The 12,674-nt window shown below is 42.0% G+C and overlaps 1 protein-coding gene across 5 annotated transcripts in view; it reads right to left on the bottom strand.

The window, feature by feature from the left end:
* Positions 1–7,701, bottom strand: part of PBX1 (PBX homeobox 1) — a 325,769-nt gene extending 318,068 nt beyond the window's left edge. For 4 of the 5 annotated variants that reach the window (XM_072814604.1, XM_072814610.1, XM_072814602.1 and 1 more), the window contains exons 1-2: positions 6,642–7,701; positions 3,256–3,329 (exon numbers count right to left, since the gene is read on the bottom strand). In XM_072814604.1, coding sequence (XP_072670705.1) covers positions 3,256–3,329; positions 6,642–6,832 — 265 coding nt within the window. In that variant the 5' untranslated portion in view covers positions 6,833–7,701. The remainder of the gene's footprint in view (positions 1–3,255; positions 3,330–6,641) is intronic. The other variant, XM_072814603.1, reaches the window with a different exon arrangement.
* Between the last annotated feature and the right edge of the window lie 4,973 nt (positions 7,702–12,674).

The following is a 12,674-nucleotide window of genomic DNA, read 5'->3' as shown; positions in this document are numbered from 1 at the left end:
AAAGCCACTTGTGAAACACACATTGCTATGGGTCTGGACAAGGTTTTCCTTGCTGTTGTTTGAGATTTGCCACCGAGCATTTTGCAGGCATTCTTTTTTCCGAGCATTTATTTTTAAAAAGCAAAAGGGTATCAAAATAAAAACTCACCCACACTCTGAAGCAAGAAGACACATGGTGAGGTGTTTTTTTTTTTTTTTTTAATATCCTCACAGTAATTTCTGACTTAAATACCCATCAATCAACTGTAATTTAGACGCTGCTGCCTACTTTGGGTGTTGTGCGCATGTGTTTCTTTCAAGTTCCAAAAGGTTGGTGAGACCATCTCTGCTAGCATTCCTACTTGTTTCTGAGCTCTCCAAGTGAAATCATGAACAGAAACCAAAAAAGTAAAAGCAGAAAATAGAGGCCACCGCCATGCACCTCTCAGAGTCCCGTCCTCCCTATAGAAAGACCCAGGTGAGCCAAACCTTGTGAACTTGGTGTGAGAATACCAACCAGCAAACAAGCCCACCCTACATCAAGTAACGTCTACAGGGCTTGAGATGGGAGCCCAAAAATACTCATCCAAAGCAAAAATACTCATTGAAGGCGAAAATACTCATTCAAGGCAAGGGCCCTTGGAAGTAACAATAGGAGAAGTCCCATAACAATGAAGGAATGCGTAGGACCTGACCATCCTACAGATCTGGTTACCAGCTCTGCATCAAGGGAAGGGGGTAAAAAAAAAAAAAAAAAGCTCCTGCAACTTTACACTTTCTGTGTCTCAGACACATCGACCGCAAGGAAGATAAGCTGGCAGGGAGACGGGAGTTGGGCAGATCCTAAGGAAGGGAGTCATCAGGCTTTAGAATCAAAGGCCTCTTTTCCACACACCGGTTGTCTGTCTCCTACCTTCAACACAGAACACTCAACACTCCAGGACACATTTCTTCCTTCCCCTCACTCCTTCTAACATCCAAGCGGAAGAATAACAAGGAGGAAGGCAACCTTTTTTTCTTGTCTTTTTTTTTTTTTTCAACTTTCACCCGTGGGTGCCCTCTCGATCCCAAGGCCTAGGTGTGTATGTGTGCGCGTGTGGACATGTTATTTCCCCTTACACAGGGGCAGTGATCCTTGCCGTCTTCCATTTCCAGGACTTGATCAACTATGTTTTAAATCTGTGATTCTAAAGATAGCACACAGAACCTTAACTTAGATTTTTTTTTTTTTACCTCTCCAGACATTAATTCATTAAGTGACAGAAAATTCTTAAAAAAGCAAAATACCAATCCAATGATAAATGACGCCTTTCCAGTGTTATTTTGACCAATACCACTGCTTCCTATCACCGTAGTTTAGCCAATATGAATAAGAAACAAACTCTTTAACACCAGAACCGGATCTCTATTCACACCCACCCACTTTGATCTACTGCCTTAGTAGGTTTTAATTAGAAGCCTAGAATTAAACACTTTGGCCACAATATATACATTCAAGTGCCCTGATGGGCTTCCTTTCAATAAATATCTGATAAAGTGTCTTCAAAAATAGAGTCGCCTTAGCCTGGATTATCAAATATGCCTTTATGTCTTGATTTCTACATTTTATTAATCAAGAGAGGCAAGAAAGCATACCAGATTAGAGACAAATGTCAACAAACCAAATACTCTACTCAAAAGTACATAAGCATCAGAGATCAAAAAAGAAAATGAGAAGGAAGAAAAAAAAAGGAGAGAAGAAACAAATAGCCATGCACTGAGGTTTCCTGCTCCGGTTAATAGGAAAAAAAAAAAAAAAAACAAGCAAACTAAAAAGTGTGACAAACCGGAAAAGCTCTTTGATATTTCTATGTACAATTCATAAATCTCTTAAAAGGTGTTTCACAGCTAAAATAATGTAATTAACAGCTTTGCAGTCAGGTTAGGCTCTGGCAAGGCAACCTGGAAGTCTGGAAGGTCTGAACATCACTGCTCAGGTGCTTTGTCTAGAATGTTATGCACAACACAAATAACATCCAACAAAGGAGCTGCTTACTAATTTCCCATAGATTTCAAGACCCCAGTAATTACATGTTCCATCAGTGGTCACATCTTGAAACTATTTATTTTTTAAAAGAGAAACACCGAGAGCTTTCAGAAAGAAAGCCACCCTGGGTGCCCTCCCCCCCCCCTTTTTTTTTATGTGTAACTATCAATGTATATCAACCGGGCATGCAATCATATTTATTGTCACTTTCATTCATGTCATGCCCTTGCTTATATGGTTTAGATATGAATTATTGACTGTTACACTCCTTGTTGTAAAAAATAAATAAATAAATAGGATGGCAGGTACTTTGCACTGCTCTGAAGCGAGCGAGCAAGCCAGAGGCCAGCAGAAGCTCCCGCTTTATATAACCACCCCTCGTTCCTCATCTTTATGCCCTAGTTTCAGATTGCCTTCTCAACTCTTTCTTTTCACAAGGGCGAGATGCACCCACTTTGGAAAATTAAGGCTTAAAATAAACAAACAAGAGGATGTTGCTAAATGTCCTTCCCAGAGCATCTGTTGTTTAAGAACACCTCTGATTGATGATTGCTATTTTTTAATTGTTGCTTTAAAATTTAAATGCCCTCCTGGGATGTGTTATAAGTGTGTTAGTCCATGATATGAGCTCTAGAAAGTAGAAAAACAACAGAATGAGTGATCTCATGGCATTATAGTCCCCTAAACCCAACGCTTCCCCCTGCTATAAAATCACAGGGCACTTCAAATACCGGCAACCTGAGCTTGTATGGCGCTTTCCACAAAGGTATTTGACAACACTGCTAAGAACCTCTAGCCTGCTGCTTGGTACAATTACAAGAAAAAAAAAAAAAAGGAAAGGAAACTTTAAACAGTTTAGCCCCCATGCCCAACTCCAAAAAAAACGAGCGTTTTAAATATGGGCCAAAAATATTTTCCTCCAGGACACAGACTTTTACTTTCATATTCTTCCCCCAAAGGCACATCATTCTATAAATTTCCCTTCAGAACCTCTATCTTAGCCCCAATTTCAAAGAGGCTGGTAACAGAGTTAAGAAAAATAAACCAGTAATGCTGGATAATAACTGTCAAAGAAACTTGGTGCTTCTTCCAGGAAGCAGGGCTACTAGGACTTCCTATTGGAATCTGCGATCAATCTTGAGAGCACTTTTATTCTGAAATTTTAATATTTAAATAATGGGTTTGTCATTGCTGGTTAAGTGAGTCAATTGGCCAAAGAAAATGCTTAAATGTTGGAATCTCATTCCTACCTGTTTTTTCTTTGATTTCACACAACACATTAAACAAGGCAGGCTTCATTCTGTGGCAGTTTAAAGCATGTTTTCTGCAAGAAAGAAACAACAACATAATAGCTTAGGTGGACTTTCAAGATCAAACTGCTGATAATGCACAGGGGGAAAAATCTGAACATTTAGCCAAAATTATATCCCAAGCATAACTCTGTGGCATGCTTCAATTGTTTTATGACTTAATATACAGAGTCCCGCCATAGAAAAAGAAATAATGTTAATTAGCAGGGAGAGAGTAGGGATTTAACTACAGAACAGAACTAACCTAAATTATGCCCATTTAGGCAGAGTTAGGTTTTTGCTTGGGCGTTTTTTTTTTTTTTCCCCCAAGTAGTTCAATCAAAATGGAATTCTTAAACCAATAATTCTATCCAGGGCAATGAATACGGCAAAGCCAAATGCATGGGGTAACAGTTTTCTATAATCTATGCATCCACCACAGCCTAGGAGCTGTCTGCCTCTCCGTCTATGTGTGTGTTTTCAAATTTAATTCATCCATGTGTTCGAATTCATTCCGCAGATGCCCCTGTATTCTCATAAACACAAGATGCTTGAAAGGTCTTCTGAGTAGAACTGTCAATTTATAAAATTTCAGTCCCCAAGTTAAAGAGTATGGAAATGCATTGCCAGGGGGCAAACATACCCATATGGGGAATAAATTCATTTCTCCGTGTTCACATTATGCCTCTTGTGCACACACCGCTTATTTGCAGGTGTTGAAATTCAATTATTTACAATTAGGACCTTGCACCCATTGGGGAAAAAAATAAATACAATTCTGCCTTTTAGATTAGTGATTTACCTGGTTCCTGCGTGTGTTTGTATTCAGAGTGCACTTGAGGAACACAACAATACCTTTCCCTTGATTTTACTATGGAAGCACTTAACAGAAGGATATTGTTTTGGAAACAAAATCCTGATCATATCAGCTATCAGTTAAGGGAATTCTGTTTACAAACTGAAATTAAAGTGTAAAGACAAATGGAAACCCCTGGCACTCCAGACACATGCAATTCTTTTTTAATTCTTGTGAAAGTTAAAAAATAGAGAGAGAGAAACACATTCTCCTTAAGGATAGTAACCAGAAGCATGCTCCATACACTGTACAGCAGAGGGGTAATAAGCTCAAAATTCAAGAGTATCAAAATAAACACATGCATGGTGTCTAAAACACTAATGGTTTACTTTGTAAATAATAAATGTACATGAGAAAGGTATGGCTAAGGAAAGGAAAAACAGATCTAGTATTTGCTAAGTAGAGTTACATTGTTTAACCAAAAAGCAAGCTTAGTGGTGACTGAGTTCTCATGTGGGGTGAGAAGAAAAAAAAAAAAAAGGTGGAAAATACTTCACTGTATCAAAGACCCCTTCTGGGGCCTTTTTAAATAGTTTTCATTTAAGTGTATTCTTACGCACAGGCCCAAATGGAAAAACAAATAAACAAAAGCAACAACAACAAAAAGCCCCACACGGCTTTACAGAAATACTGCATTTCCACAGCACATCAATGGGGTTATGGAGAGAGAAGAGCTTTCCCTCTCCCAAAATTGGGAGCCTAGATCCCTCGCAGCATCTAGGCCACTGTAAGGGGGGACCCGCCAAGCCACGGCTGTCCTCAGTTGTACAAAAAGAGGTAGGACCAAACATGAGAAAAGTGGTGAGTCTCCAGCCTTCCCGGCCCCTTCCACTTCACAAACTTGTTATTAAACCTGTTTATTGGTATGTCTGAGTTTATTTTCCTGGAACAATGTAATGGAGAAATCTGTTCCAATTCAAAAAGAGACTGCCAGTGGGAAATCTTCCACTTTACTACAATTATTAGCTTCTCTTCAGATAATACAATTCAAAAAGAGCACCGATTCATTTCCGAAAACTTTCCCCCATTAAAAAAAAAAATTAAGAATAGTTCCAGTCTTCAGAGATTTCTAAGTTTTCGAGCACACATAAACCTCAGTACTTTTGAGTTTACATGTTGCATGTGCTTGCAGCTAAAATAAGGGTGTAATTCATAACATCCATGCTTTTAACTGCTTCTCATTTTCTCAACTCAAATTCCTTATTTCCGTAGGACAAAATCACCTATAAATGAGGTCTTTTTCACATAACTAAGTCATCTGGGGTATAGGAATAGTGTACATATTTTCTTTTTTAGAAAAACAACTACTTCTGAGATTTAACAAAGCAGGGTAATTAACTGTAAAGACATATGTGATCATTAGGTTTTTTAAATTCTTCCTTTCGAGATCGGCCTTGGGCAAGCTGTTAGTGGGTTGCCATTGACTCTACGTTTTATTTTGAAAGAGAATTTCCTGTAAAATCCTGGAGTGGAGAACCTCTACCTGGCAGAGGGTTAAGTTGAGAAGCTATACAGCTTCTTTATTATGTTTCCTTAATAAAGATCTTCCTGTCCTATGGCACTGAAATACATGCAATTCACACATGCCTTCATTTCTATTTATTTGCATTCTAAGTGGTCCTGAAAGAAGCATGGAGGAAAAAAAAAAAAGCATGCTTGATTTTTGTGCCACCCCCCCCCCCACCCCTTTTTAAAGGACCATACATTGGGTGCCACTGGAAGGCTGGTAAACTGACTCAAATGAACAGACAATAAAGTTAAACTGAATATCTGAGTCGCCCAGAACTAACAAATATGCCTGAAAGCAAAATTATGTTTTCCTTCTTCCCATTAGCTTCTTTTGAAACAGAATCAAATGAATGCAAAATATCTTTTGGAGAGCTGACAAGTACTGACAAAGAATTAATCTGCTTTTTGTTGTTGTTGTTGTTGTTGTTGTTTTTCCAAAGGGGGCAGAAGGGGGATAAAAGATAAAAATCCATTTTGGAGGGGTGCATCAAGAGCGAAAAGCAAAAAGTCTCTGAATGAGGTAAGGAGTCACTAAATTTGCAAATAAAAGTGTTATTGGGACATTGCATTTTGTAATGCTGCGGAGTCCCCCAGCAAGAAGGCAGGGAATGGGGTTCAAAACTTGACAATTGTGCTCTCTCTGATACTTTTTTTAAAGCAGTAAAAAGTGCCGAGGGCCGCTTTTGGATCGGCTGGCAGTATTTTCGGCGTGCCTGAGTGTTTGTGTGCACATATAGGAATATCTCTGTATTCTCACACACACACACACACGCAGCCACATCTCGGCATGGGCGATTACACTTTCGATAACAACGCTCCTTGCAATTTTACTCCTCCGCCATGGAGTTGAGCTCATCAGAATGGGAAAAGAAATAACATTTAAAAAGAAAGCGCTGCGCTGATTCGGTTCCCATTGTTTCCCCCCGCGAGAGGGAGAAAAACAAAAAACCCCAAGAAAGGAAAAGAAAAGCCTCCATCTCACCTGGCCTGCGCCTCATCCAAACTCTGGTCTGTGATGGTCATAATTTGCTGTAAAATGTCTCCAATGTCCTGCTTCCTCCCGCCCTCCCCCTCGGTCCCTCCGGCCCCATCCTGCAAGTGCTGGGACAGGCCGGGGTGTCCGGCCATCCCGACCCCAGCATGGGAATGCATCAGCCTGGGCTGCTCGTCCATCTCCAAAGGCAACGGCAGCCCCCGGCTCTTCCTCTTCTGCTCCTCGGCTCGGCTCCTGGGCAGCACCAAGGCTTTTTATCCTTCAAGCTGGCTTCAGATCCTTTTCAGGATAAACAGGGAAGGGGGGAAAAAAAAAAAAAAAAAAAAGAAGACCAAAAGAAGAAGAAAAAAAAAAAATCCCTTTGCCTCTTTTAGAGGCTGGTGGGAGGATGGGGAGTGGGGAGGGGGAGGGGGGCGTGAAGGGGTTGCGGGGTGAGGGTGGGAATAAGGGCTGGTGGGGAAGGGTGTTGACTCCGAAAAGCAAGAAAAATAAACCACCTTCCCACTTGACGAAAAGAAATCAGAGCTGGCTTTTGGTTGCTTTTTTTTTTTTTTTTTTTTTTTTTTTTTTTTCCTCTCAGTCCGGTCTCCTTTGCGAGGCAGAAATGGGCTCCCGGCGCTTAAATCTGTGGCTTAATCCTTTTGCAAATATGCATTGATCGGGAGAAAGGAGAGGAAGGCAGGGGGATTGCAATGCAAACTTTCCCCCCCACCCCCCGCTGCCCCCCACCCCCACTCCGGGCCAGAGTGATCTCAAAGGGGGTGGGCTGTTGCAAAAGCCAGATCTCCCCCGGCCGCGGCGGCAGGCAGAGCTCAGGCTCTCTCCTCCTCCGTGGCTCTGCAAACTCCGGCAGCCCCGCCAGCCTCCTGCTTTTGTTTAGCTCAGGCTCAGGACTCCAGAAACACATACAGAAAAACCACAGCCTGCGAGGAGGAGGAGGAGGAGGAGGAGGGAGGAGGAGGAGGAGGAGGGGGAGGAGGAGGAGGGGGAGGAGGAGGACGAGAAGGAGGAGGAGGAGGACGAGAAGGAGGAGAGGGGAGGGGGCGGGGAAGCCGGGGGGCGGGGGGCCCAAGGAGGGAGGAGGGCGCGCGGGCCCCGCCCCCCTGCTCTGATTGGTCGCCGCCGCCAAGACGGCCCCGCCCCCCGCCGCGCGCCTCCCGGCGCCTCCTCCGCGGCCTCCTTCGGCCCCGCCCCTCCCGGCGCCCTGTCAATCAGAGCTCGGAGGTGGGCGGGGAAGGAGGCCGGGCCAGCGCCGAGCGCCCGGTTCTTAAAGGTGCCGCGCAACCCGAGCGCCGGCTGCCTTCTGCGCCCAGGTCTTGTCGCCTGCCTCGCCTGGCTGCCGCCCTGCAGAAGACGAATGTGGCTGCACTTCAGTGCAAACGTAGGATATTTTCCAGGAGAGAACACAGCCGCTGTGAGTCAACCCCCCACCCCGCCACCCCCAGCAGCACCAGCAGCAGCACCAGCAGCAGCACCAGCAGCAGCACCAGCAGCACCCACCCACCTCTGTGTTCTCTTGCTTGCGACGTTGCATTTGGAAAACTGGAACCCTGGAAATCCTTAGACCTCAGGGAAACCGTAGAGAGCAAAAGTTTGTCAGCACGAAGTAGTTAGGAAGCACAGTCGAGCTGCTAACACAACCAACCCTGAGCTCTTAAGAAAGGGCAGATGCAATAATAGATTTTTTTTTTTTTTTTTTTTGGAATCACAGTAGAGTTAAAAGTCAGACCGAACTGTGACATTTGTGGTGCATGAACACTCAATTGTGAACTATGAAACAAAATAATGTTGGAGGGGAGGGGGAAAGATTGATAAAGAAGTCCACCGATTGAATCTAATTCAACAGATCTCTCCCTTCCCCCTGGGGGAAATTAGTTATTTGGCTTAAATACTTAATAAAGAAATGCATTATCACAGTCTGGTTCTAGTTTTTAATATGGTCTAATAAGCATTATTAACTGGAATAAGAAGCGAACTGACATTTATTGAATGCCTACTATGCACCGAGTAATTTGCATGACTTATTTTATTTAATCCTCGAGACACCTCTGAGTTATGGGTTATGATTTCCACTTTACAGAGAGGGAACACAGAAAGGTTAAAAAACTGGTCCAAGGTCCCACGGTTTTTAAGTGTCAAAGCTGGAATTTAAACCTAAGTGTGGCTGTCTCCAGAAACCTGGTGTTTCAACTGTGCAACCTGCCTGGGTCTAACGGAAATGTGTGAATCGTGTAAAAAATTAGCTATGTGCGCATTGCCCGTGTTGTTTGCAAAGAGGCTTAAAGTGCTTTAAAAGACACACACACACACACACACACACACACATTCGAACAAGATGACTCAAATTGAAAATGGGTAGGAAAGAATGAGAAAAGATTTAAGTAGAACTGAGGGGAAAAAAAAAACCAATAAACTCCCAGCTGAAGTCCAATACTGTAGCTCCAGGTAGATCACAAATTTGCCGCCAGTCTTTTCATCAGGCAAGGTGAGAGGAGAAATCTGGCTGGCTACACAGTCACAATGGCCAAAAGATAAAAGGGCAGGGGAAGTACTTAGGAAAAGCCCAGAAAATGTTAACATAAACTATTCTAATGTGTATCCAGCCCTCTCCTGGGATGGCAACATAGCCAAACCTCAGTGTACCCAATCTGCAAAATGGAAGGCATCCTTGCCAGGTGCTCTAAGATCCTCAAATAAAATGTTATTCTTGGGATACCTGGGTAGCTCAGCGATTGAGTGTCTGCCTTTGGCTCAGGGCTTGATCCCAGGTCTGGGATCAAGTCTCACATCAGGCTTCCTGCATGGAGCCTGCTCCTCCCTCTGCCTGTGTCTCTGCCTCCCTCTCTGTCTCTGTCTCTGTCTCTCTCCCTCTGTCTCTCATGAACAAATAAAATCTTTTTTAAAAATTAATAAATACAATAAAATAAAATGTTATTCTTTTTCATCACTCCAACCTCTTTCCCAGTCATTATCAAAAACAAGTTTGGCAACATAAGGAGCTCTTATGAAAGGATTTCAAAGCAGTTCTTAACAAGCTACTTGGCACTTATTGGCATGAGGGCATGCAGTAGGGCGTATTAATTGTAATGATGATGCCATTACTTAGTAACAACTGTTTTATTCATAGACATACCCTGACTTGTAAACTGGTTTTTTAAATCAACACTAATAAAAAGTTGAGCACGAAATGATATCCTCAAATTGTATGTCAATCACAGTATCGCTTACAATGATGAAATTATCACATCTTCAAGCATGAAGTCAGCCCAGATCCTATAGGAAATCAGGATGTGAGCAAGTAATTTTAACAGAAAATCTGATAAAAGTTCACCAGGCAAGCTATTGGAAAAGGTACGTACCATCGATACCAGAAGGTCATTGTCACCTATGAACATTCTTTTTGGGGTGATGACAATGTTCTAAAATTCCATAGGTGTGATGGTAGCTCCATTTTGTGACTATACTAAAAACCAGATTTTTTTTTGGTACGTACACAGAATTGTACACTTTATAAATGTGAATTTTATGGCACTGTGAATTACATCTCAATAAAGCTGTTTTGTTAAAAAATTTAAAAATTGAAAAAAAATCTAAAAATCGAAGAAATAAGAACTGCCCACAGTAATAATATTAATGATAGTATTTACTGAGTGCTTGAGGTGGCTGGCTGGCAGCTCTTGATCTCGGGGTCGTAAGTTTGAGCCACATGTTGGGTATAGAGATTACTTAAAAATAAAATCTTTAGGGGCCCCTGGGTGGCTCAGGGTTTGAGAGTCTGCCTCCGGCTCAGGGCGCGATTCCGGGGTCGTGGGATCCAGTCCCGCATCGGGCTCCCTGCATGGAGCCTGCTTCTCCCTCTGCCTATGTCTGTTTCTTTCATGAATAAATAAATAAAATCTTTAAAAATAAATAAATAAATAAAATGTTTAACAAAAAAAAAGGGAATTGAGTGGTTTAGTATGATCAAGTGTTACAGTTGACCCTTGAACAACATGGGTTTGAACTGAGGCAGGTCCACTTATATGTGGATTTTCTTAATAAATACAGTACAGTATTGTAAATGTATTTTCTCTTAGGATTCTCCTTTTTTAAGATTTTATTTATTTATTTATTTGTTTGAACACAGAGAGAGAGAAAGAGAGAGAGCAAGTAAGGTTCAGCAGAGAAGGAGAAGCAGACTCCTTACTGAGCAGGGAGCCTTATGCAGGGCTCAGACCCAGGACCCTGAGATCATGACCTGAGCTGAATCAAGAGTCGGATGCTTAACCGATGGGCCACCCAGACTGCCCTTTACTTAAGATTTTCTTAATAACATTTTCATTTCTCTAGCTTACTTTACTGTAAGAATATTTATGACACATACAATAATACATACATAAAATATGTGTTAATCAACTCTTCTGTTATCGGTGAGACTTCTGGTCAACAGTAAGCTAGTAGTAAAGTTTTGGGTGAGTCAAAAGTTATATATGGATTTTCAACTGCACGGGGCATTGGCACCCCTAATCCTTATATGTTCAAGGGTCAACTGTATATTCAACATACTTTATTAATTTAATAATCACCACAACTGTCTCATCTCAATATCTGTGCTTTTAATTATGACTCTATAGTGTTGCCAAAATATATTTCAATATATATTTAATGCTATAGATGAGATAGCATGTCCTAAACGCCGATCAGGGATGAGAAACAGGGCAGCCCAATTGCAGTGATTAGAAGAAAGCTTTGGCTGATAAGTAAAAGCATAGGTATTGAGTCGGACAGTTGTGGTGATTAAATTAATGAAATACATCGAATATATGGTTGACCCTCGAACAACCAGCCGAGTTAGGGGCACCTGTTCCCCATGGAGTCAAAAATCTGCCTGAAACTTTTGACTCCCCCAAAACTTAGCTGTTAACAGCCTCTTATTGCCCAACACCACATTTTGGAAGAAGAGAAGGTGCAATAAGGAAGAGGAACGAGGAAAGTGGCAGAAGCATGGGAAAGGAGAGCGATTATGAAGAACGTTTTCAAAGAAGAGCCAGTAGTAGAACATGGTAACTGATTTTATGTGAATTGGGGGGAAGGATAAAGAAATGTTTTCCAGCTTATGTGGGAAGAATGAGGTGATGTGGGATCCTTGGGTGGTGCAGTGGTTTGGCGCCTGCCTTTGGCCCAGGGCGCGATCCTGGAGACCCGGGATCGAATCCCACGTCGGGCTCCCGGTGCATGGAGCCTGCTTCTCCCTCTGCCTGTGTCTCTGCCTCTCTCTCTCTCTCTCTCTCTCTCTCTCTCTGTGACTATCATAAAAAAAAAAAATGAGGTGATGTTAACAGAATAATAATTCCAACTGGAGATACAATTTGTCGAGTGCTGATTATGCTTCAGGCACCCTGTGTACTTAGTTTTAGCGATGTGACCCTTCATTGTCACAACTTTGTGAGACACAACTTTTCTCCTCCATTTTGCAGGAGAAGACACCAAGGTTCCCGGAAGTGGAATTACTTCACAAAGTATGGATTTGAAAACTCTCTTATTTTAAAATGCGTCACAGAGGGTGAAGGAAGTTAGGAGGAAACACTATCATAGAAAAAATAGAATAAAAATCAGAATCTTCTGTTTTCATTAAGGAACTCCTAGAAGTAGATTCTGAGGAGAAATTTACACGCCTTCTGCACGGGGAGGAGGGGTGGATAATGCTTTTGTGTCCCTTCCATATCTCAACGATGCTTTAGTTGCATTAGATATTTTTAACAAATACGTGTTGTAAGAGTGACTGATGCTAGTAATCATGCTGCATTTCTTCCGAATGATAACTGAAGTCCACTGAATCATGTTTCAAAGACATGAGCCATTATCAACTTTGGCCACTTGGTCGTTCTCAGTGTGATCTAATTCTAATGTTTACAGAGTCATCTCACCATGTTTACTTTTGCGTCAAGATTTAGTTTACTCTGAGGATTCTCTTTCAAACTGCATTGGAAACCCACTGGTACATATTCTCAGCTTCATTAAGGGACAAAGAGTGCAAGGAAC

Source organism: Canis lupus, chromosome 38 (assembly GCF_048164855.1).
Source record: "Canis lupus baileyi chromosome 38, mCanLup2.hap1, whole genome shotgun sequence".
Lineage (NCBI taxonomy): Eukaryota > Metazoa > Chordata > Mammalia > Carnivora > Canidae > Canis > Canis lupus.
The sequence above is the reverse complement of the archived record's forward strand: the minus strand, read 5'-3'. Positions and strand labels throughout refer to the sequence as shown.